The sequence below is a fragment of the Ornithodoros turicata genome, chromosome 3 (assembly GCF_037126465.1).
Source record: "Ornithodoros turicata isolate Travis chromosome 3, ASM3712646v1, whole genome shotgun sequence".
Lineage (NCBI taxonomy): Eukaryota > Metazoa > Arthropoda > Arachnida > Ixodida > Argasidae > Ornithodoros > Ornithodoros turicata.
The window spans coordinates 18061698-18088260 of NC_088203.1; the positions used below are offsets into that span (position 1 = coordinate 18061698).

The 26563-nt window shown below is 45.2% G+C and overlaps 1 protein-coding gene across 1 annotated transcript; it reads left to right on the forward strand.

Annotated features, from left to right (window-relative positions):
- The first annotated feature begins 2050 nt into the window (after positions 1–2050).
- On the forward strand, positions 2051–25416 carry LOC135388246 (methionine aminopeptidase 2-like). Its single transcript, XM_064617663.1, has 13 exons — positions 2051–2098; positions 5378–5620; positions 6189–6287; positions 9437–9481; positions 9666–9777; positions 11512–11617; positions 11703–11758; positions 13844–14025; positions 15384–15478; positions 15683–15779; positions 20877–20980; positions 22720–22835; positions 24968–25416. Exons 1-13 carry the CDS (start codon positions 2065–2067, stop codon positions 25218–25220), a joined length of 1542 nt encoding a protein of 513 aa, XP_064473733.1. The 5' UTR covers positions 2051–2064; the 3' UTR covers positions 25221–25416.
- Positions 25417–26563: the final 1147 nt, after the last annotated feature.

Below are 26563 nucleotides of genomic sequence, written 5' to 3' on the forward strand. Positions count from 1 at the left end.
CTATTATTATTATTATTATTATTATTATTATTATTATTGATGAGCCGAAACTAGAACTGCGCTTTTCACCTTATCTGGGTCGGAAAGCGGTCGTGGTGGTGCTAATGAGGTGATAGTGAGCTCGCAGTTGTAGGCCTCACAGACACCTCACAGAGTCACGACTAACGCACGGGGGGAATGTGCCTCCTGGGCCGACTTCTAAGGGAACTGTGCCGATATATGTTCGACAGCGTCTGTGGAAAACCCAGGAAAAATACCCAGAGAGAACGTACTTCGCGATTCGAACCCGGGTACCTCCCAGTCTCGACGTGACATGGCCAGGATGCTAACCACTCAGCCACGCAAACTGGTGCCGGTGGAGCGACGTAGTGAGGCGAGCGAGGTCTGCCTTTCCATACGAGCACTTGGCGCCAGGAATGGTTGGATGCTCCTATTGGTTCGTGAGTGTGACGTCACGGTGGAGCATTTCTACAAGAAACGTGGGCAGTAAATGTGTGAGAACTTGACACTCGTACGTTTACGTTGTGTTCGAAGTTTCGCAGCACTTCGTAAAGCGCACGGGACACTACCGTCTGGCTACATGGACGCGTCGCATTCATTTGCGCTATCCGGACGCTGGGAGCATTGTTATAGACTGAAGGCACATCAGGGCATATATAAAGAACACGGTGACAGAGATCCGGGAGATTGAAGAAAAAGAAGTAGGACGAAGTGAACAGAAAAGAAGTGTTTTAATCCCCTTTTCCAGCATAAGTTCGCACTCATTTTTTTAGTTTAAATTCGTTGGGATGCCTGTTGGTGAATGAAGAATACTGAACAGTGCCAAGTAATGACATAATGAATGAAAATGAATGTTGATTTTTATTCATTTCACTGAAAATAGAGTACACCAAGGGGCATCCGACCATTCCTGGCGCCAAGTGGTCGTCTTTCCATGGGATGGCACGTTTCGCTCCTAGCTGGTGTCGGAGAGCGGTCTATCTGGCCAACAGATTAGAGCCTACTCCATTCAGCTTCATCGCTCCAAAGCACGTGGCCTTCTCACGTGGATTGCCTGCCGCTCTTTCGGCTGCTTTGCATAGCGAAATTTGGCAATAGACCTATTCCTGTTTACAAACAAATGACGTCAGATGGTACAACAGCGCCGCCAACTTGGTAGAGTGGAACCACTATAGAAAAAAAATCAATAAGTCACAAGAAATCCACGTTTAAATGTGGCTTCTCATATTGTAAGATTTTTTTGCAATTCTGTACATATTATTAGTTGCATGGCCTTGTTTTGTTCCATTCTACCGATAGCCCTATCTTTTCGATAGCCCTTTCTAAAGATGGCTACCGGGCTCCTCCATCTTCTGGAGCTTAAACGACACGAGTTTCTCTCGGAGTGCACGTGGTGTCTCTGTACAAAGCAAGCGCGAACTAAGTCGTAATAACAAACCACATTCCGCACAGGATTACGACATTGACGATTCCACGTCAAGAGATCCAACGGGTCAAGAGATCCATCGCGTCAAGGGAAATACCGATGGACCTCTTGACTCTGAGGATCTCTTGACCCGGTTGGATCTCTTGACTCGTCTGAGGGTTTGCCAGGCTTGGATCTTCTGACCCCTTTGTGTTACGTCGTTAGCTCTAACATCGCTAAGCAGAAATTACTCGTATCGAAATACGAGGGACTCGTTTTACATGCAGTATAAATTGAACACAAATGCAGGTGGCAAATCAACATCTCATTTTTATTGACTAACTTACTTACTTTGTAACACACAGCGCAGTCCCAGAAAAGCCGACAGTTCTCTTATGTTATTTCTGTAAAAACAGGTGGTTGCATTGTAATATCAACCTGTTTGTAACACAGAATTTATAGAAGTCATTTTTTATTTTCTTTTTATTTTCTGACAGCGCTTCGTATTAGCGATTATTTCTACAGTTAGCGTCGGCTACGTACACTCACGTTGGATGGGCCGGCCGCTGTTTCAAACACGTTGGTTATTCGAAAACTTCTCGTATCACAGCAGGCTCGTAGTCGAAGAGCGAAGTCGCTGTTGTGGACAGACGCCCTACATGGCGGAACCGTCTGATCATGGACTCTCTCTCGGTAGGAAAGATAGCTTAATGTGCCCGAACATCTGTTCCTTGTGTGTGCGTGTGTCTCTCTGTCTGTCTGTCTGTCTCTGTCTGTCTGTCTGTCTGTGTGTGTGTGTGTGTGTGTGTGTGTGTGTGTGTGTGTGTGTGTGTGTGTGTGTGTGTGTGCGTGCGTGCGTGCGTGCGTGCGTGCGTGCGTGCGTGCGTGCGTGCGCGCGCGCGCGCGCGTTTCTGTATCAAGTTTTCCCTTAATTTTTCTTGCCGTCCACAAAAGGACAAAGACAAACACTTTGCGGTTGTCCCCATTATTATTGGTAACAAACTTCAGTTCTGGCATAAAGTGGGGACGGCTGCGCCAATGGACACAAAAGTACAAAAACAACTCTGAGCTCAGCAGTATACCCTGCATTTTGGGGTTGAGGTCAATGAACGTGACAGGTCAATGTTGATTGGAAAGCACAGTCAGACAGTATTTTTTCGCACGGTCAGTAAAAGAATAGAATAACGTGGTAAGGGTGGGGGGCAATGAAAAGAACGCAACAAGAATAAGTTTTAAGCCCTGCGGCCGTTAGTTGTACGCTTTGCAGCTTCGCCTGCATATGAGTTCACTTCCTGTTGACGTCACTGTACTCTTTGGTGCGCATATCTGAACATCTGGCCAGATAGGGTTGCCACCTTTCGCAGTAAAAAATACCGGCTGGGGGAGAGGAGGTGGAGTAGAGGGAAAGAGAAAGGCTCGTGGGCAAGAGCAAATGGGTGAGGGGTGTACGAGCACACAGAGAGAAAGAGAGTGCTTTCTCGCTCGAATGCGAAGAAAAATATGTTGCTGTGTGGGGCTAAATGGGGGTACGCTTTCCAGTGAAAGTCCGCAATTTCCTGAGGCAGTGCAACCGGGTCCCTTCTACCACTGTGCGAGAGCGTAGCACTGCTAGTCCCTTTTTCGGAACATAGAGCCCCGCATATTCGTGATACTTGGACTCTCTCTACGGAAGGTGATCTTGTACAAACTTATATTGCTAATAATCCTTTTATAAAACTCTGGTGGATTTTCCGCTGTAGGATACATACTGCCAAGACCCCTGGGTACAAATGTCCTGCGCCCCGGTCCCGCCAGTACATGACTAGAGGGCGTCCCGGTGAATCGACTTGGTTTAATATGCCTAAAGTGTTCCTCAATGCAAACAAGGAACTGGATGTTTTCAAGCATGAGTGGCTCCACCCACCCTCTGCTTTTGGCCTCCTTAGCACGTCGCGCGATAATAGGTGTTTCTGGAAGAAGAACCTTCCAGAAGAAGTTAAAGATTAACGTGTTCACCTCCGCAATGCTTCGTCCCAAACTAAAAGGAAACGACAACATGCGTACTATCATCAGATGGCGGAATTTTTTAAAAATAGTGGCTGCACATTTTGTTGTGCCATATCTGAAATGTTGCTTGTTATCTTTGTTATCTGAAGCGTCAACGTGACTGAGTCGTAACAGATCATTTCGCACAGCAAAAGATCGCGGTTTCACAGCGGACGCCAAACGAAACCGAAACCTGTACGATATGTGTCACGAAATTGAAACTTTGCCATAAGAAAAGTACTGCGAACTATTTCTTAAAGTACCTTACTGCTTTGGGGGGCAGGCGTTCCTAGGCGAACTCGTCTTGGTTGTCGTTTAAGCCAGAGTTTATTGAGGATCGGAAGTTAGAAGACCCAGCATGCGTAGCGCCACCTCTCAACTAAAAAATCCACCCATTGGGCGAATGAGGGGCTGGGGGCGACGTATAATGGGTGAAGAAGTTAAGTGAGGTCTGCCTAGACCTAGGAGCCAGGCAGATTTTTTTTTTTTTTTTTGCGGCGGTGGCGCCTGACCGAAATGGTGGGCGGCGGGAACCGCAGCAACATGGCGTAGGGGCGTTTGACGGCGCCTGGATGCGCGAGATGAGCCAGATAATGTACGGTGACACTGTAAGGGATTGCCCTCCCTTAACTTTCAGAACATTTAGAGCCCCAGGTCGCGTTGTCATATCACCTTACCACGACCTACTACTATTCGTCGTGCACTTCCCAGGCAGAACACTATCTCCTGCGGACGTCCGAAATAGATCCCAACGTCCATGTCCCGAAATGGATATCAGGTGGACATCTCTGGGAGCTACAAGGACGGATGTCCCTAGCCGTGCGTCCGCAGGGTGTACCGTAAGGGTTGTTTGAAGAATTGTCCGAGTGGGGTCCCCGACGGGATGTTACATGGAGCATTATCGCATGAGAGGAAGAAACACGGCTAGGTGTGTCGCGGCGTGAGTTCGACCTTCTATGAACCAACTGAATGCCTCAAACGAAAAGCAGTAAGAAACGCAGAAGTTATCTTCATAGTGACTTAATACGCCTTGCAATTCTACAGTTTAGTGTTACTGGTATACGCAATCACATTAAACTTAAAAACCTCCCCCTCTAGTTTGACTCGCAAGTAAATAGGACTCTCGAATTGGTGAGCTTGCGAGGCAAGGAATATATAGTATCTGTTTTCGCTTTGGAAAGGTATGCCAGGACTTTGGAAAGATGCAGTTGTCGAAGCTAAAACAAAATGGCAGAGAAAAACGCCTATAGGCCTCGTAAGAATCTATCCACTTACGCAGCACCTCAATAAAACAGTATCAATAATAATAACAAAATACAGGGCATTGAGCATGTATGCAAGTAAGTCCGTGCACCATCCGGGCATCTCTGTGGAACATCCTATGAGAACAAACGACGGATGTTTGTGGGAAGTCCAAACCGTGGCCACTCGGAGATATGGGGGACGCCCGTCTGGAAAATGTCTGTCTCCCAGGGAGATCTGAATTTCCGGGAAAGGATGTCCCCAGGAACACCACGGGAAGTTTTGTTCCGTTTGGGCAATAGCCTTTTCTGAGTTTCTGTACGTTAGAATGCAGGCTAAACACGAGTGCTGCCATTATCTTTTCTCAAACCCCAGCAGTGTAATATTTCTTCCAGCGGTCTTCTTTACGATGTTCACTCACCTGAGATCTCTCAACGGTTTTCGTCTCCGGTAACGCTCCGACTGTACATCGCTTTCTTTTGTATTTTCTTTGTCGCGCCCTGAGTCCTCTCTAATCAGAATTTGTATTTCCTCCTCACCGCCTTCGCTGTCCCCTTTCTCTGATGTACATTGGTATAAATATTTCTACCAAGTGTTCAATGTATCGCACCTGATGAAGGACGGACTCCTTCCGAAAGCTTCTTCTTCAGTAAAATAAATGTTTCAATCTCTTTAAATACTTATTTTATTCACATTGCAAAACAGAGGAAAACGAAACCGGATCCATCTCGCGTTGCTCGCTCGCTCTGCGCGAGGCGCCACTCGGTAGGGAAAAGAATAATTACTCAGCGAACATGGCGGCCGTCTTGCAAGACCACGGAGATAATCATGTGGATGAAAAAGAGCCGATATTAGATGACGGCGAAGATGAGGACGACGCTGACGACGACGTTGAACCCCAAGAGGCCTCCAAAAAGAAGAAAAAGCGCAAGAAGAAAAAGAAGAAAGGTGAGGCCACCCCTCTAGCTAGCCGCATTCAAGCAGACGGCATCACCGCATGGTTTACCCACTAGGACTCGGTCTGCTGCGAGGCAAACATATCTCTGGGCACGGCATTACGTTCCGAGTGTTCTAAAAATATCCTTTGTATTTGGATGTGTTCCACGGTCGTGTAATGAGAGACGCGAAGTGCTAGTCGTGCCGTGTATTTTGCATCCTATCCTCTGTCACTCCTTGTGTTTATTGGTGTAATTCCGTTTCCAGAACGAGACCTAGAGTACGCAAGGTGCGTTGCGAATGCTCTTGAACGTTGGGAGCGTCAGTTATACGAACGTGAGCTGCGTAAGTGCATCAGGACAAGATTTTCTTGTCCACCAAGCCTAGTTCTCGTACGATACTTGGCGGCAAAGTTGGTGTCCTGCCGTGAATACAAAACCATATGATGTTACAAAGGACGTCTTGCTTTTAAAAACTTGCTGTAGCGTTCTCGTTTCGTTCCGTTATCCACTAACGGTGCATTGCATTTTGTTATACATAATCATGTCAATGTATAACTTTCTAAATGTTAATATTTTAGCGCCTCAAGATGCCGCCGGCGAAAACGCAAATGGTGAGCCATTAGCAGAGGACAAACAACCACAACTGCAGACTGATGCCTCCGAAGTCAAGCCTGAAGGTAGGGTAGTACCTGTATGGAGTCCGGAGAGTCGAACCCGAACCAAAACCGATATTAACTGTTATTTTTGGCCGAACCAGAACTGAACCAAACCGAAACAGTCAACGCCACCTTGGAGCTGAACGGGAACTGAACCGTTAAAAAAAGTACTGGTAACCGGTTCAAATAATCGTTCATATGTAACTAAGGGCGGAACTTTGTATGTGGTGCATAAACATGAGAACTATTTTCTTTTTTTTTATTAACTTCGTAGTCTTCCTCTTGCTTGCCGAAAAAGTCGTGCCCTGAAGGAACAACAGAGATGGTAACTTAAAACTGTTATGACTACTAATGTTTAAGTCATACCCATAAACATATATAAGGATTAGGGATCAACGACAGCTTTGGGTAGCATTCATGAAGTAGCATATATAATAATATACTAATTAGCCTCGGCAATACAGGGTGTCCACCCTAACTGCAGAACTGATCGCTGACACTAGCGCATGTGGGCTTACATAAGCCCCTTAGCCGGTGTTCACACGGGGCAACTTTTCCCAGCAACTCGAAGCAACTCAAACCAACGTCTTTTGAGCAATTTCGAGTCCGCGTTCACACGCAGCAACTCTGTAGCTCCACTCACAAGCAACCTTATGGCGACCGGACAATGTGGGTTCGAATCGAACTGGTGGAATCTTTTCTTTAGCTGCTGTTTATCAAATTTCAGTCAGTTTTATTACTCCAATAGATCATTATTGCCGTCCAGAAGTGGCAACTGATATGTTTCCGTGAAGTTCGTAAAAAAAGAAAAAGTTATTTTTTAGCTGCACCTCCAGGATTTGAACCTATGAACCCACGAACGAAATCCACAACGCCATCGGGAGTCACGTGGCAATGCTTCCCTCTCTGATTGGCCGATGCACGAGCAACTTCTCAAGTTTTCGGTCCGGGAGCGATTCGCAGCAACTCGGAGCAACTCGAGTTGCTGGAGGTTGCCGGCTGACAGCAACTCCAAAGTTGCTCATAGTTGCTGCAAAAAGTTGCCCCGTGTGAACGCTGCCTTACAAAGTAAAGGGCCAGCCACCCTCATGTTGGTCAGAATGAAAAGAACATACTAAGTTGGTTTTCTTTGCGCATTTGAAATAAGAGAGGTGAAAACAACCATACTGACATCGTATTTAAGAATCGCCAATGGATGGAACTCTCCGTTTGCACCTGCTCTTTGTTCCACAGACACTTCACTCTACGGTGACATGGTAGCACAGCGGCAGTCAGTGATAACACGATAACGCACCTTTTGCATAGAGACCACGGGCTCAGAATCGCACCATTCCAATCCAACTTAACTAAAAACGCTAAAACCCCCAGTGCCAGTGAGCTAAAATGAGCCAATCCAACGAGTACGATGAAGCGTCGTTCGCTGCTTAACGTGTATTCGCATTCTACTGACTGGTAATGGCTTAAATGACTTAGTCTAAGGTAGCAGGCTTGGTTGTCTCTTATATTCCTGCTAAGCTTCTGTGAACAAACAGGTAATTCATGGTTATACTCCTCTCGTAGCCGCTACTAATCTTGTATTTCATATCCCGCGAAATCTTTCAAAATCTTGAACGACCGTTGATGCCTTCCTGTCCACTTCAAGCACTGTGCCACACAAACAGAAGTGTGCCTGTTGTGCTTCATTCCCACCAGTGGTCCCTAAACCAGTTCGTGAACCGAACTGTTTGGGAAAAACCGGCTTGAATGATTATACATGTAGTTGCCTTCCGGAGCTGAACTGGAAGTGAAACCCTTATCGTCATACCTAAGCCCAAACCGAACCAATAAACGTTTTGGTTCGACTCTCTGATGAAGTCTAGTGTCTTTGTTACAACAGAGCATTTTTCTCCGAGTCGTGAGCCGCCGGATAAATAACAATAACACTAGACTGTACCTCATCTTAGTTGTGGCTGATTATTGCAACGTTTTGTGTGGAGTAGCCATAGTTTTCAAGTGCAGGCTCATTGCAGCACCTTTGTGACAACTGTATTTTCGGGTATGCTGCCTCTAAACGGCAGTGCACATTGTTGGAGGAAGGATTATTATTCCCTATCAAATTCTGGTATGACTTGCATTTTGTGTTTCAGCTCGGAAGCTTTTTGTGTCGTTCGTCACAACTCCAATCTTTTTTGTACATCAGTTCATTTAACGATACGATACACATTTGAAATTGGATTTGGAATGCTGCCACAATATTTTCAAACACTAGTACACCTCACTGTAATTACAGAATTATATTTTTATGAAAAAGCACAATTAAGTGCACCTGCAGTTAATGCAAAGTTAAACTCAACTAGCAGAGGTCAGGCTAAAGCCTGGATCCCATAACACGCTACAGGCGACAGCGACAAATTCGACAGCGGCGCCACCAGTCGAGCGACAAGGAAGCTCTGTTGGGCCTACAAAATCTTGCATCAACTCCCCATAGATATTTGTCGCTTGTCGCCAGAGACCTTTGCCCATTGCCCAAGTCCGCTAGATTTTGCAGTATGTTACTGGAGCGAATGACAAAAGATAGAGGTGTGGTGGTAACAGCGTAGCAAGTCAGCTTTATTGCAGTGAAATTGCAAGCTTGTAGGTGGAAAGCAGCTGTTTGAATCTATGGTTATCGCGTGTGACCAAAATCTGTTGTCCATTGTGTGGAGAGAGATCGAACTGCAGTGCCACACCACAGACACATATCGTAACAAAGTTAGTTTGTAAACATCTGTTTAATTATATTTTTCATCATTCATCATAATTTCAGCGTCCTCCGATTTCTTATCATCTATACAGTCAAACTCCTTTACAACGAAGCTCAGGGGACAGCAAAAAAAATTCGCAGTAAAGGTATTTTCGTTCAAAAGGATGTCCATTATTGGACCTATAGGCTCCAGCGGGACCGCAAAAAAAATTTGCTGTAGTGGTATTTTCGTTAAAAAGGTGTTCACTATAAAGGAGTTTGACTGTAGTTTCAAATGTAGTTTCGTCGCCAGCTGCTCCCGCTGCGCAAATGGATCGGGTAGCTTCATCCGCGGCAGTGGCTGCAGCAACAGTATCTGTAGCGTGTCGCATGTGATGGGATCCCGCCTTTACTCTCCTGCAACCTGGACCTCTGTCGAACTCTTAAGACGTAGGCTGTTTCCTTGCAGGGGACGCAGAAGAAGCGAAGAAGAAGAAGAAGAAGAAACCAAAAGGTAGCCTTCAATACCTTTTGTCTGTCTATCAGTTGAAGCAGACGCCGCAATTTCGAATTTGGGGGGGGGGGGGGGCTATAACTGTGGCCGCGTACGCTGGCACTGCTTCGATCCACCTTCTCCGGACGGCTGGATATTTTCACCTTTTGTTTTCTGCATTCTGATGTGGCTTCATATATGGCAGGTGCTGGTGCAAAGCAGCAGACCGATCCTCCATCGATTCCAATCAGTGAACTGTTTCCTGATGGGAACTTCCCTGTGGGCCAGGAAGTGGAGTACCCTATGCCTAATGACAGGTGAGTGGGACCTCTGTTTTTTTAGCTCTATGGGAAGCGCTCGAAAAAAGAAAGCAAACTTGCATATATATATATATATATCAGAAGGGCTAGAAATTAAGATTACAATCCCTGGAATGCACATTCACACAAAAAGTGCAAGTGCAGCGTGCAATCACGGTGCGCAGGTGAGCTTTCAGGCTCGTGGGTCAGAAAAGTTGCTTCCCTCGGTCGTCAGTGTTCCGCCCAATAGCGAGACGCACGCCTTATTTTTCCATCTTCCTTTTTCTGGTTGTATTTACCGCCACCAGTCCCGCTTCTGACACGGAGTAGTCGACCGGCTGCCTTGCTTTCATGTTGCAGCTGACCTCAGGCTCGGCAAATCTCAGCAGCGGATAAGGGTGCTTGATTGATCTGACACCGCAACGCACCAGAAGGAGATCGGAGAGGTTGCTGCCACTGTACGCACCGATGTGAACCGACCTTCTCCGGAGATGCTTGCTACCAAAAGAAACTATCTTGCGTGGCAGCTCCTGAAAGTAGTGTGTTCACATCACACCAGTGGCATAGCATGAGGGGGGCCGCGGGGGCAGTCGCCTGGGGCGCAAAATTGTTTTGGGCGCAAATTATTGACAGGGAGAAAGCAAGTTTGAAACAAAGACAGTACAGCTGTCTGTCACTTGAAAGAAAGGGCGCTGTTGGAACAATCTTCTGGAGACGAAGGCGGTTAAAGCGAGTCCATGAAGTGCTTGCAAGTGGAAAGGGGGGATTCTGATGCATTCCTGTTATGTGTCTTGTGTGGGGGGGAGTGATACTCGTTTTGACCCGGGCGCCAAGAACCCACAACACGCCACTGCATCACACATTCAAAACACTATATGTTCGAGGGTGCCGTCTATGCTCACTTAAGCTGCTATTTGGCTCTCATAATGACTCCCAGCAGTTGAAACCTTACAGTGGCGAACTCTGGCGTGCATGGGCTGCACCTTGTGTCTTACTGCACCGTGGAAGGCAACTGTGTGCACTCTGATTCTGATGAGAACAACCTCTCTCTACAATACTTGCAGCGGACATAACTGGCTTTGCATTCAGCACCTCACCTTTACGTGAAAAATCTCGTAGTGATTGGTAGTCATTGGCACAATGGCATGGCATTGGCAAGGTACGAGTTTGAAGTAGCTCTCTGCAAAGAAATTTGAACACTGAGATTTTAGTGTCAAAATGGGGACAGACAACCGTGGACTGGTTCATGGTCGCACTTAATCCTGCGGTGTAAAAGCATGAACTATGCTGAAACAAATGGTTCTCCAAAATGTTCATATGGTTTTATAGTAACAGGAGGCGACGAGAAGTGCAAAAGACACGCAAAGTCCTGATGGTGCGGCCTTATTCATGACATGACTGTACTTCTTTCGCTCTCTGTCAACGTCAATGGCCAACATTTCACGAACTTTGAGTGGCGCATTTCATCAATGTCCCTTTGGGAACGGTGTACATTTTTTGCAGGTGATACGGTCAAACTCCTTTACAACGAAACTTGGGGGAGAGCGAAAAAAATTTGCAGTAAATGTATTTTCATTAAAAAGGACCGTTCATTATTGGACCTATAGGGCTCCAGTGGGACTGCAAAAAAAATTTGCTGTAGTGGTGTTTTCGGTGTTCACTATAAAGGAGTTCGACTGTATCGACCTAAAATGTGTGGCTGCAAGAGTGGCAGGTCATTTTCCCTGATATTGAGTGACTGCTTTATTACAGTCGCACCGGAAAAAATAGGATAACCGACGAAGAGAAGAAAGGCTTGGAGAGCATGTCGCAGGACCAGTACAAGGAAATCCGGCAGGCTGCAGAAGCTCACAGACAGGTGCAGTGAATTCAATTTCAGTTTATAGAAACTTGAAACTACATATAATCTTTAAACTATAACAGCTTTGTGTCACACTCGACAGACTCGGCAGTACATGCAGAAAGTGATAAAGCCTGGGATGACCATGATTGAAATTTGGTGAGCAATGCTTTTGTTTCTGTTTCATGTCATTCATGTCATGCACATGTTCCTTGGCTCTTTAAGAGTTGCCACGTTGAGGTCAAAAATGTGCCTATAGCACCTTCTTTAAAACATATGTTTTTTTACTTTTCATTGTAGATCATAAGGACAGAGTTCTCCAGTTTCTGATAGTCTATAACTGGGTTTTCAGCATTTTCTGAAAAGTGTCGAATGATACTGACTGGATGTCCCTTTGCAAAAACTGCATTTTCCAAAAAAATCTGCATATTTCCCTTCTATTCGCGTTAATCCGCATTCTGATATCCCATACTTCCTGTCGATTTCAGCCGGTTTCAAATTTTTGTTTAGCCCACTATATTTTCTGTGTGCTGAACAGTCGCTGAATTCAACAGTCTGGCACCATAAAATTTAGATGAATTTCTGGTAATGCAAACTTACGATTATGATAATTCAAACAAAAGTCTCTGCTACCCTGAAGTTTGAATCAACGAGAGTACTGTGCAGCGATAGCGAAGGAAAGCGTCCGCGAGATAAATCTTTCCTCATCTGAATGGGCAGGATAGGGGAATCCGCCTTTTGCATGCGGAAATGTTCTCGGCTGTTACACGCGATGATCATCTAATGGGTGATCGGAATACTGTGGTCATAAACATCGAGCTGTAAATGTGTGTCCTATCAGTGCACCATTTCCCTGTGAGTCACTGTCAGTGACTCAGTGAGTCAGTGTCACTCTGAGGAAGGAATGCGCCGGACCATGTTCCGTAAATGTTTGTCCAGCACTGTACTACACGTTATGCACATTTCTGATTTGAGACTTTGTATTTCATATAGTATCAACTCAATTCAATTTCTGTTCAGTTTTACTCAGAGAGTCCTTGTTTGTACTCTGTTTCCCTAAGTATGTCAACGATTGACTTTTTTTCTGTAATGTAGTTATCCACCTGAATTGGGATATTGATTTTTTTTTTCTTCTTCTCTATGTCACTGTCGAAGAAATCGATTTTTCTGTACCAGAAAATGCCAATAAATGCCTGCTAAATATCCTAGTAAGTGCCAGTATCCAGAAACCCTACACCCAGCACTTGTACAGTAAAACCTCGTTAATTCGCATTTCGCGGGACTTGCGACCAACGTCCAAAATTATCCGAATGTCGAAATAACGAAGTGCCAGTTATATCTGCCTATGTGAATGCAGGTTTATTTAGAGAAAAATTGTGTATAATCGTCGTTTAATTCCGGGACGAAATCTGTGTGCTGAAAACACCTGTCGCGGATGGGTGCTCGTGCGTCTGAACGCTATCGGGTGTGCCATTCCAAAAGTCCTCGAGGACGGCAAGATCCTCCGCGCCTTCTTTGACGGTGCGACAGATGGAATGTTCTGTTTCTTCCACTCACGTTCATTGTCCTATGCACCATATGGCGCGTTGATGCCAAGGGCGTCGTCGACGATATCGTCCTCCGTCAACAGTCCGGCTATGGCGACACCTTCGTCCGCTGCAGAGTAATCTGAAAACTGCACTGCATCGGGCGGGATGCTATCAAAATGGCGATCGTCGTCAACGCCCGCCTTTTCACCGCACACCTCGCTGCTCGCTCACTACACAAAACCACGGTGCCGAAAGCAGTTTCATGAGACCGCAGACACCAAACACACACAGATGTGCAAACACGTGTTGATTATCTTCAGACACCAAGTGATGCCAATGATCATAGTGATGGCGGTGGGTGCTTCGTCAGTTCACTTTGCTGCTGTTTACTGGCACCAGCACTCGAATGGTCTTGTCAGGTTCGCGCAGCTTCACTCCGTGGCCCTGCATGCGAATGTTGGGAGCGCCTAATTATCCGTAATCGGTCCAAATGCTTCCGAATTAGCGATCGTCCATTCCTGTACTCCAGGGCCGCGTGGCCAGTCCGAATAATCGGAGGTCGAATTAACAAGGTTTTACTGGTTTTGTCAAATTCTGGGTAATAGGAAAAGTGGGAACAGCAGCTGCAGTCAAAATATGACTTGAACGGGAGAGAGTTGTTCGTCGTCATTATGCTTATCTACTGTCTAACTATGATTAACTGTACATTGTGCAGCGAGACACTAGAGTCAACGGCCAGGAAGCTAATCAACGAAAATGGCCTCAGTGCTGGCCTGGCATTCCCAACGGGATGCTCTCTAAATCACTGTGCTGCTCACTATACTCCAAATGCTGGGGACCCCACGGTGTTAGGTTATGACGATGTCTGCAAGATTGACTTTGGTACACACATCAATGGTAAGAGCGTTTACTCAACATTGAAGCTTCTTTGTGCCTCGGAAATTTGAGCTGGTGACACGCAATGGCTACTATTTCGTATACGTAAGATTTTGACACGTTGTTAGAAGGTCTAGTAAAACTGGTTATGCTTGAAGTTCAGCTCCTGCTATATTGCGAAAACGTCAATCTCGACAAGGAAAAAAAAAGCATTTGCATTTTACAACTGCTCAATTACAAAAATATGCATGCACGCTTGGTAGAAATTCAATGCCACTCTCATGTTTAAAATAATACTCCACCTAGTAAATAATAGTCATCTGACCCTGGGCAGGGCAATTGACCAGAATCGGGATTGTGTTCTGTTCTGCCAGGTAAATCATGCATCCTCTTCGCATAGCCAGGTCTGAAAGATTTAAGTGTGCGTCATATTGTATGGCTTTGTCCACACTTGGTGGCCGAGAAAGCTTCCTGCCTTTGACAGCCCCTAAGGCATATCAAACTTCTTCCTGATTTCAGATTAGATTTTAGTTCACTACACCTTTGCCACCAACAAAGGTGCGTTACATGGACTTAATCCATCAAGACACATGCAAACCTATGGAGCAATATGAAGTGGATTGTATCGTACTGATTACCAGCGGCATGGCCGAGTGGGCTAAGGCGTCCGCTCGTTGGTGGTAACCAAGGTCGTGCTGAAGACTGGGAGGTGGTGGGTTCGAATCCTACCGCCGGCTGTGCTGTCTGAGGTTTTCCCTGGGTTTTCCGAAGACTTTCCAGACGAATGTCGGCACAGTTCCCCCTGAAGTCGGCCCAGGACGCATACTAACCCCACTGTCCCCCACTCCTTCCTGCTATCCTCTCTCCGTCTGTCCACATCTGTACGTCGCTCATAGCCCAGTTGCTTCGCGGCGCTAACACCCAATAAAAAAAAAAAAAAAGTATCGTACTGATTGTGACCATTCTGTGGTGGTTGTGAGACACAAATGGATGCTATATTTCCATTTAGTTCTGTTTAACAGAAGTACAGCAAGCAGGATGTATCAGTTATCTGAAGGTTTACTTTTTGTTGTTGTTTTTATGTGTGTTCCTACTTACTATCTGAGTGTGAATGGGTTGGTTTCTTCAGCATGGGAATGACCATTTATCTCGTACAAGTGTGTACGGTCGAGCAAGCCAAAGACACCTACGGAAAATTGTCCTGATGAGCAGCAACCAATCAGCTCAAAACACAACAGTGTGCCTCTTTTTAAACATCAGCAGTTCTGATATGCCTTCTGTGGCAAACTTTATCTACTTGTGAAATGTTCCAATAGACTTCATGTATAAGCACTGTTCCTGCTATACTTATCTAAAACAATTGGTATTTGCTGCTGTAGGTCAAATCATTGACTGTGCCTTCACACTGACGTTCAACCCAAAGTACGACAAGCTCCTTGAGGCTGTTCGTGATGCCACGAACACTGGGATCAGGGTAAGTGAACATGTTAACCATTAATAAAAGCGATACACCCCCCAGTGCTGGGACTCCTTTGTGCCTGTTTTAGGCCCAGCGCTTGGGGGTTTTATCACTTTTAGCAATGTACAACCAACCTGCCCAGATTTTGACCTTGTTTAGCCATTAAGTTTGTCGTAGCCAGCCTGGTTTGCTTGATACCTGCTGCGATCACATTTCCAGACAGCAGGCATCGATGTCAGGCTGTGCGACATTGGAGAGGCCATTCAAGAAGTGATGGAGTCTTACGAGCTCGAGCTGGACGGCAAAACATACCCAAGTGAGTAATGGAGCATTCTTTGAGCAATATAGATTTACATGCTAGAGAAACTTGCACCTTTTTAAGAGTGGTGGAGCATCGATGGGTCATTTAATGAAAACCTATGAAACTATACTAAGGAAGAGCGGATACTTGCTCCTGCTTGTGAAAAATATTGTTCAGAGTTCAGAATTTGTGACAGTCAGCAATTTGAAATCAGTTTCACAATAAAAGTTCTGTCAAACTGGGCTGAATGGAGAAACAAAAAAGGCTTCCGCAAAATAGTAGATATGCATGTTTCGTTGTTGCGCAGCATGACGTGCAACTGCCAGAGCAAGTGTGCTTATGTCTGACAAGTATTCAAAGGCACTACACATGCATAAGTCCTAGGTTTTCTGTGATTCCGCGAAATATTGCGGAACCCGGAATTCATCGCGGAATCCTTCGTTTGGCATGGAATTTCACGGAGTCCCTTATTTTTAGGGGTGTGCAGATAATTCGAGTTCTTGAATTCGAATCAAATATCAATCACTCGAAGTATTTCATACGCGAATCGATTACCCAATATTCGGATTTCCGAATATCCGACTATTCGCAGAATATGAACGACACCCCCTGAAAGTGGGCTTCACCTGACGTTACCCTGCATGAGGTGAAGCCTGCTTTACGAAATTGCCCATGCTGCAGGACCAACACAGACATATTGTAGTTTAGCTTAAGATAACTTTAGCCCAAGTTTATTGTGCGTACTCCGCCTGAGGAAGGGGCGGCTTCCCTCCCGTGTGCAGTTTAGCAGTGGCAGTGGGGGATTTTGATTTGATGTTTGGGAGTTTGCCCTTAAAGATCTCAAATAATGCCTACAGCCCAGAAACAAAGAGCGTGTCCTAAAGATGTAATTTCAACAGGGCATGTATTGTAAGCTACTTCCCATAATCTTCCTATAAGGTTCCTATAAACCCTGTAGATGCTGAAAGATCTTTCCGCAGGTATAAAATGATTGCAGGCGACAGACGGCATTCTTTGTCAGAGGAGAACACAAGATATCGTAATGCTGAGCCGCAACAGTGCTTCGAATCTGTAATTTTATAAAAGATTTTTTGTGCCCACTTTATCCACGAAAATAACGTGTTTCCCATTTGAAGCAGCCGTTGACTGCTTGCTGCGGAAAATCGCAGAATTTACAAGTCGGTGCCGCAGAAGTTTGAATTTGCCGCAGCAGGAAACCAGGGGCCTTACACATGCATCAGTGATGACCACAGATGTCTGTCATGTGACTTGTGCAGTTTTATTTTTCTGTGCAGCGCTGCACATCACTCATGCAGCTCCACTCATTCATTGATTATGTTTCCAAGTGTTATGAGACCACCTGTGCTGATGTTGTTGCACCATTAAACGGCAAACCAAACCAGACAATCTGTGCTTAACTTAAAGTAGTACAGGAGTTTTAACACCCTGTTTTCTTTTTACAAAACGGTCAAGTAGGCCAGGCTAATGAATTACCATGAGGAGTAATTCCCCCCACAGAGCCATGATCATCGCAGAAATTGAATTTAAAGTACACCACAAAAAGCGATTGTGCGTAATTTGGTGGAGAGCAGTACCAGCCTGTTACCTTGGGTCTGGGCTCGCTGTTTGGTTCAGAGTATCGTCTGCTAGTCAGCTGTTCAGGGCTCTGAAGAAGCATTGCCCACAGGGAAACGCCCGCGTGGCAACGAAATCCTCCATGCCCATGTCCACCTTTTCAATTCCTAATCCCCCCACCCGAGGGAATAGATTTACCAACTACAAAAGAAGAAAGTTCTCATGCACAAAAAGAACAACACAAGACGCTGCCCTCAGCTGACTGTACAGAAGCTATGGCGTCATAAGTCGTCCCTCTCCTCCTCGTGGCACCTCGGCTGGCGAGTCGAGAGTGAACGAGTGCAGCTGTGTTTGTGTACGTTTTTTGTTTTCTGGTAAGAAAACTGCATGCATCGAAACCTCTAGTTCTGTTCGGCAAATTCGCACATATACTATCATCGGATGTCTTGAACTAAAATATTTTGAATGGCCTTCTGTACTCCTTTAATAGTACTGACCACCATCCTCTCCACAAAACTTTGTGGCCACGTTTGGAAATGCTCTTGTGGGGCAGCCTTTGTATCTTAACTGTGGCCATCCATCTACGGGTGCTGACTGTCATGGTCCCCAATCTTTGGAATTGCCTTCGAAATGTTGCCCGGGGGCCACCTCTGTCCCGCATAGATGAGCGCAGGGATGGGCTTAAATACACTTTTTGGGTATTTAAATACAGTAAAATCTCGATGATACGAATCTCACGGTGTCGCGGAAAAAATTCGTGTCATCCGAAATTCGTATCAAACGAATTAAACCAAAATAAAAATTGAGGCAAGAAAATAGACAGTGACTGTTCATTTTCCGTTACTGTCAATGGAAGAGGTCGGTTGTAACGCTTTTATGTCTCCGTTTTTGGCCAATGCTGCCCAAATACGCGAGATGATTCAAAAGACGTAGGACGTGCTTTTCACCCGCGAGTCGCGCGGCAGTGTTCTAAAGCGAGCTTCTCCTAAAGTACGCAGGCGTTGGGTGAAGCCGACTTGCGGAATGGTGACTCGTAATGTTGCCACAAGTTGTCCTGATACGTGCCCTCCACGTGTTCTGGGGTTCTCGTCGCTGTTTTCCGCCAGAGCGATGTCACACAGCTTCACGGTTTATTGTTGCGAGGGGGGTAAAAAGGTCATAACAGAGATAAGGTTCCGGGCTGTTCAATCCCTTTGATCTTATCTCCACCATCACCACCAAAAGGAAAGTCATTGCTTGCATTTCGCTACATGATGTAAGGGAGTTCGTGGTGAGGACCGCCCTCCCTTTTCGAAAGACGCAGCAGCATGACTCGTGTGCTCTCGCGTCACGGGGAACGACCTCTGTGGCATCCTCGGCTCATTCGTATCATCCGTAAAGGCAAGATAACGCGTCCACATCATCCGAACTCTAATACATGGGAAGAATAGGCATTCCGGCTGGGACCCGAGAAGAATTCGTATCATCCCGAAATTCGTATCATCCGTGATCGTATCATCGAGATTCTACTGTATAAATACAAAATACATGTTTTCATGTATTTAAATACTGCCTATAAATACTTCATGATGAAAGTAGTTAAATACAAAATATAAATACATTAAGACAGTATTTAAATACTGTAACTACTTCCGTAAATACTTCGAGCCGTCCAGGCACATTATTCTTTTAAATTAGTGTATAGATGGAGCCACCTGTGGATGCACGTCTGCTGCACACAATGCCCACATATTTCTTTATATTTCCGTGATGCAGTGTGATGATTTCAGCATCTTGCGTGGACCGACTTTACGTTGAACAGAAACGTCTCCTCGAGTCTCGGGAGCAGCGAGAGGGGTACTAGACGGGACGGACACGGGACAAGAACCGACGACGACTCAAAACGAGCTAATGAACTCGTTATCGCTTCTTCCGCTTTCTCTATGTTGAGTATAGTGTTCATTTGTTCATTTGCTTGTTTTGAGTCGTCGTCGTTGTCGGTTCTTGTCCCCTGTCTGTCCTGTCCAGTCCCCACCCCGCTGCTCCTCAGGCTCAAGGAGATGTTTCTTGCCTCCTCTACTTATGTTCATCAACTTTCCATCTTCAGCGACGACAGTGAAAAACTCCCCGTCGAAAACTGTCAGGTGCGCTGCAGCCATTGTCCTGAGTTCCCAGTGAATGGCTGAGTAGAATTGCCTCTAACAGTTGCATTTTAAGGGTTCCCTTTAGACACCCGGCTTTGTCAAGTGACGCAAGAGGGTCACAAATCATATTTTTCCCAAATTGGTGTTCTCATTTCTCTTCCCGCTTCCAAGACTGAAGCAATGGGAGTGGCGATGCCCTCATTCGCACATTGTGCTGTTCTTCTAGAAGGCCGGAAATCCCCGAACACACGGGATGAGTGACCTGTAGCCTCTAACCAAGACACCCTTCATAGCTGGAGGCTAACAATGTGGAACTCGAGAGAAGCCCACAAATACGGGAGGATGAGATATGTGTATTTCAGTGTATTTTAAATATAAATACGCCTAAAACGGTATTTAAATATAAATATAAATACATTTTTCTTGCCTGTATTTAAATATGTATTTTAAATACATGTATTTGTATTTTAAGTACTATTTTAAATACAATGTATTTAAATACTGCCCATCCCTGGTCCATGAGCGCTATTAGAAATGACTGTCTTAATCCCCATAAACCTTTGGATTATTTTTTTAAATGCTGGGCTTTTTGTCGGTGCTTGCTCTGACCACCTGTGCCCCAGATGGTGAACGACATATTTCATACCAACCCTTCTGGCTGCATTTGAAACGCTATTCTTAGCTAATGCTGACTGCGCTAATCTGTGCAGCCGATGTTGACAGTCATAATTGTTACCTTAGGTTTACATTGGGTTTACCTTCAACAAACGCTTCTTGGGGAGCCTTTGTCTTGACTTTGCTAACTTCTCTACCATAACGAGAGGATAGAAATGTAGCAAGCGAGCTGGTGGTATAGATCCATAGTTATGGTTCTCTTCTATGTCGTGTTGTATGTCATGTTGTACAGTCTGTACTCTGTAGTATGCTCGTTGCTCGCTGCACATCGTACAGGTCGATACAAAAGTTTACGGAACAAAGAAGCTGCATACTTTTTCTTCAGTGCGACACCCTAGCGGCTGGTGGAGCGGGTGAGTTCACTGTTTTGGAGGGGTGGTAGGGTGTGCTGTTAGCGACACATAGCGGTCGCTTCCACTTCCCAGGCACGCACAAGCGACACTGGCACTGCTGCTGTGTGTCGCTAACAGTGCACCCTTCCACCCCTCCGAAACAGTGAACTCACCCGCTCCGCCAGCCGCAAGGGTGTCGCACACAAGAAAAAGTATGCAGCTTCTTTGTTCCGTAAACTTTTGTCCCCACCTGTACTTCATGCTTCCTAAGGCATGGTCTTTGTTGAGTCACTTTGTTAATGAACTATGTACATTGTTTAGTTTGTCATCACATGATTTTCCTAATGAGCAGTATATTAAGTTGTTGTGCAATGATAGTTACATAATTAATTTCATTCCTTGTACAGTTAAATCCATCCGGAACCTGAACGGGCACTCCATTGGACCTTACCGCATTCATGCTGGCAAGACTGTTCCGATTGTGAAGGGAGGAGAAGCTGTTAGGATGGAGGTAGTATTTCTTTTGCCGAAGGACCTTGCTCTGTTGAACTTTAGTAGATCACAGTTTTGTTTTAGACCCTTCCTTTTTCAATAATTTTGATATCATTTTTTCACTTAACCAACCATTCATGACTGTTTTGGGTTATATTCTTCAGCAACATATTGGGTTACGTGTTGGGTTATATTTTGCTTCAATGATTCGGGTGTAATTGGGTCGAACTGAGCCCGGACCAGTTTAGACAGTTTAGTTTGGACATGACACACCAGTAGACAGACGCAGAGTATAAATATCTACTCCACGCATCTAAGAGACAGCAGGTCTCTGTTTTGGCAGTTCGTATGGGCATATTTATGTATTTACAACACAGTTTCCAAGGTTCTTTGTTGGTTGCAATGACTCTGGATCCCCCTGGTTCAGCAGTTTTTGGGGAAGTTTTGGAGTAAAACCTATTTTTTGCTGATTCGAATCGGTTGGGGGGGGGGGGGGGGGGGTAAATATCGGGCGTAATCGGGTATAACCCTAAATAGTCAGGACCTAATTATAAGGCATCGGTTTGAATGTGACAAAAATTTTCTGAAAGGTTATTTTGCAGCGCTCACGCTGAACACTACGAAGGGCATTCAAGTTTTAAGGTCTCAAAATTTTTTCCTCTGGTATGTGAGTGGGCAGAAGCATGGCAGGCATCTCAGAAGATGTGGAGATGTCTCGTAATTAAGTGAGAGCCGCTTCACAATCGTCTAGGTTGTCAAACACGCAATGATGCCACGTGGTCTGAATCAGAGCAATGCACGGGCCTGAATTTACCGGCCCGGCCCGGCCCGTACCCGAAGCCACGCAGGCTTACCCGACCCGTACCCAACACCACGGGAGGCTTACCCGACCCAAGCCCGACCCCGATGTCGAAAGCCTGCCTAAGACCCGTATCGCAGTTGCGATGGCAGACACGGTACGCACCAAACAGTGTAAACCACACGTACTTGGAACACGCTAGCATAGCTTTTGACGTGGTTTGTTCTTTTAGTAACATGCGGGCGTCGAAGTCTAGCGCGCCTGTCCACGGTGCACGCTGCAGTGAGGGCGAGATCCACAACATGGCAAAGTCGAGAATAAAGCTACGCCTATGTTGTATGTACGTTGTAGCGTTTTAGCAGAAAGACTGAGCGAGCACCCAGGTACATGGTTGCTTTGTTTTCAAAACCTATGTTGAGGATTAAATACTGCGAAAGGACGTCTAACAAAATTTGGGCCCGACTGAGGCCCGAGAATTCCCGGACTGAGCCCGGCCCAAGCCAAGCCAAGCAAAGTCAAAGCTGCTTTGAGGCCCGATTTCTGATCGCGGGCCAGGCTCGGCCTTTCGGGCCTGCCTGGCCCTTTGCAGTGCTCTACTCTGAATAACAGTTGAGACACTAAATATGACAACATTCTGCTTCAAAGAACAGTGCCTTACTATTTGATTTCTGCACCAGTGTAGGATGACGCTCTCTGAAATTCATTAGCAGCTTAGTGAAACCTGTGTAGGAGGCAATATGGACGTGAGACATGTGTGTTTGTGGGTGTGAGAGCGAACCGAAACTGCCTCGGCCATGCACCAGAAGGACCGACAGCATGATTGCACGAGTGCAAGAAGTGTTAGCGTCCACAAGTTCCTTCTTAGCAAGACTTTATCCTCAACAACAAGGATCCTCAAACTGTCAGAAAAAGAAGAAAAAAAGAGCAGTGCTGCCAGTTCAGTGTTTACTGTTTTTCAGGAAGGTGAGGTGTATGCCATAGAGACGTTCGGAAGCACGGGCAAGGGCTATGTGCATGATGACATGGATGTCTCTCACTACATGAAGAACTTCGATGCTGGCAGGGTGCCACTCAGGTTTGTCTTCCCTTTGTTGTTGTTTTTTCATGAATTTGGTTAATACTGGCAAGCAATTAACAACTAGAGCCTCCACTTGTCATTTGCATCAGCTTCTGCAGAATTTGTTACATCAGTCAAAATTACGCTAGCACAGTTGACCTCCTGTTATTTCTCCTAGGCTGCATTTTTGGCTTAGTCATGCATTCTGAATGAGCAGTGATGGCTGCATAACTTGCAAGAATGGCTGCAACCATGTGCTCAGTTTTGGGGGCACTATTTTCTGTGTACCGTACTGACACATTGAGAACGTGGTACGAAAGAGAGTGAATGATTATAATAACGCTGCTTATATAATTAGAGCCTGAAGTTTTAGGGTTTTACCCGATTCTTCCCCGAATTTGCACCCCGAATTGAAGGTTGACACTTTAGGGTGAAACCCGATTTTTACCCGGCAAATTGCCTTCACTGGGATATCTGTAGGAATGCAATAGCTTATTCGTTTGGCAGCAAATGCAGTTACGTCACCGTTTATACCAAACCAGTACAGTTCGTTTGTAATAGAGCCCGATTTCTCCCCAAATTTAGTGTACTGGAAGTTTTTTCACCCGAATTCGCATGAATTTAGTGCACATGTTTATTTATCCGATTTTTACCCCCCGAATTTAGAAAAAAATATTTCCTGAAAACTTCAGGCTCTACTTATAATTATAATAATGACCCAAGGAAATTTGTGTATGGAATTGTGAGGTCTCCGGTGTGGTATGGTGTTGTATAGGAAATGTGAGCTCACTCTTATTTGCCAGCGTAATTTGTGACGATTGCCTCATACTTGTTTCATTTAAAATGCACACAGGAGAGCATGCATTGACATATTGGAGATGAACAGTCTTGTGTATTTCAGATGCACTTTGAATTCAATTGGATTACAGTCGCCGTCCGATTTTTCGGACTCTGCGGGGATCGCACAAAAGTCCGAATAATCGAGCAGTCCGAAAAAACGAATTTCACTTCAAAATAAACTTTACTAAGCTGTAGTAGGCTGGAAAAATTTGTTGATGCTTTCCTAACGCACTTCGAGCTCTAGCTGATAACATCAGCTTCTATTTCCCGAAGCGACATTTCATCCACGTACACTGTTAGAGACACCGCCGGCATCAAGTCCGCAAGTCGGCTTCACCTAACGCATGCGTGTTTTAGGTGAAGCTCGCTTTACAGCGCCGTAGCGCGACTCGCGGGCGGACAGCACATGCTGGGCCGTTGGCCAAAAACGAAGACGGAAAAGCGCTACGACAGTCCTCTTCTACTCAGAGGAATGGAAAATGAACAGTCATCACTGCCTATTTTTTTGCCTCGATATTTTAGTTGGTTGATTTCTTTTGACAGGAATTTCGGATGATACCAATATTTTCCGTCACCCCAAGAGAGAAATTCGCGGGTTGGGCAAACAGAGTCCGAAATATCGAGCGACGGAGCTGCACGGCGTCTGAAATTTTGGACGTTCTTATACATCAACTCTATGGGACCCGCGACCGTTCCGCGAACGAGTCCGAATAATCGAGCACGTCCGAAAAATCGGTCGGAGACTGTATTTTATTTACAGTTTAAGGCTGTGGGATTTCAGGTGTGTGTGTGTGTGCACAAAAGGGGATGCAGTGTACATGCATCTATATAATATATTTACTCAGGTTAACGTTCTTTCATGTTAAATATTTTTATCCTTAGAAATGTGCGGGAGCCCACTGAGACCTTCTAATACGATCAAACTGGGCAGAAGTTGCCGGAAAGTCCAGTTATCGGAAGTTAAAGATATTAATAAGGATGATAATTAATGGTTGATAGATAATGTGACACTCTGTCTTTAAGTAGATCTCGCACTTGCTTCTAGACTACATTGTACATTAGACATACACACATTGTACACATATACGTATTACATATACACATTGTACATAGAGTACATTAGACTACATCTCTTGTATGTCTCATTGTGTACTATGGCCAAATAACACCCGGTGAAATCTCAACGGGGTTACCTTGCTTCCTTGCTCCCATCCAGTCTACTCCATCACTGTGGCAATGGTTTTGAAATACAAGGTAGCTTTGGGTAGCCCTTCCTTTGTAATCCGCATTTGGGGTCATTCTTCCTGCAGGCTTCCACGCTCAAAACAGCTGCTTAATATCATAAATCAGAACTTTGGAACCCTGGCTTTCTGCAAGCGCTGGCTCGATCGTCTTGGCCAATCAAAGTACCTGATGGCACTCAAGGACCTGTGCGACAAGGGCATTGTGGATGCATACCCACCCTTATGTGACATCAAGGGTTGCTACACGGCCCAGTTCGAGCACACCATTATTCTTCGCCCCACCTGCAAAGAGGTCGTCAGCCGTGGAGCGGACTACTGAGGGACACGGACTTCGTTGACACATGGACATCACCTTATTGACCAGTTTTTGTTTTCTTGTTGACAACTGTGCCCCCGGGCTGCGTTTTTTAACAATCTAAGCAAGATTGCCACTCAGGTGTTGGAGCGCACAGAAGCAGTGAGTGTCGGAGCATGTGAGGCATTGACGTAATAAAATTACTTTGTTTGATGGTTTTGTTACGTGTATGGATGCAGTTTGATTTTCGGGAAGGGGGCTGCATCTTTCACTCACTGAAAGGATGTGGTGTACACAGACACGTAAAATTGTTATTTTTTTTGCTGGGTCCAGGTTCGTTTTTCTTTTAATTCTAATTCTACGAAGCCACAAAATGTGTCACAGGGTGTGGCAAAACCTCGCGAGAAGCCTCGAGACGGTGACTGACATATGGCACTATTATGCGGCGTGACGACTAGGACTGTATTGTGATTTACGGGGCATAGGCAATATACTGACAGTTTAACCTGTATGCAGGTTGTTCACAGGACTGCAGGCTAATTCCTTTTCGGCAAAGTTATGCACAGACAAAAACGTGCCTGCAGTTTATTAGGAAGCCTTTTGCGAGCAGCTGCCTAGTCGACTTTGCAAATACTCCATTGCGGTTGTAACCAAAAGAACTCTACACCCAATGTTCTTGAAATATCAAAATTTTGTAATTTCTGAGCACACCATGAATTTTGCTACAGAACTCCATTCAATATCATACTTTCTTGAATGTACACCCATTCTTGCAACACACATGCATGAAGATCATGAAATGCTGTGCAGTTGCAGCGAGACTACAAAACACAGTTTATGATACAAGACAAATAGCTTTTTAGTATTCATCACTATTGAAACAAGCGGTAGCAGCAGTGTGCAAAGTATATTGGTGAACTTCTTGCTGCTCCTTCAAGAATCGTTTCTTTGTACAACATTTTGATTCTTCTCCTCATTCGTTTTTTTTTAATGTGGCCTTTCCAAGTGCATCTTTACAACATTGTGCTGTAAATTAGAAAACATGTCTTTCGATCGTGCATTCTGCTTTTGAGTGTTTCAAGAAAGTGCAGTGTGTACTCTATGCATTTTGAAAAATAATAGTCACTAATGTAGTGCAGTTCTTTTTTCCCTCTTTCTTTTTTTTGCATTACCTACATTAGAATCATGATACTGGATGATTGTGACTATGACTGCGTGTGGTTTCCGCATCTTTTAAATTGAGGAGTAAAAATAGTTCACTTTATGTGGCTACTGTGCAATTATTTATTTGCAGCTCAAACACCACATCTCGAACGTACATTTTTACCGCGTGATACGAACATGCTACATTGAGGAACTATCAACAT

Bases quoted from the DNA above. Each gene is read 5' to 3' on its own strand.
- LOC135388246 (XM_064617663.1), top strand. From the start codon at position 2,065: ATGGCGGAACCGTCTGATCATGGACTCTCTCTCG. The intron at 9,482-9,665 runs GTAGCCTTCAAT...CATATATGGCAG, and splicing joins GAAGAAGAAGAAACCAAAAG to GTGCTGGTGCAAAGCAGCAG. The intron at 15,780-20,876 runs GTGAGTAATGGA...TTCCTTGTACAG, and splicing joins GGACGGCAAAACATACCCAA to TTAAATCCATCCGGAACCTG.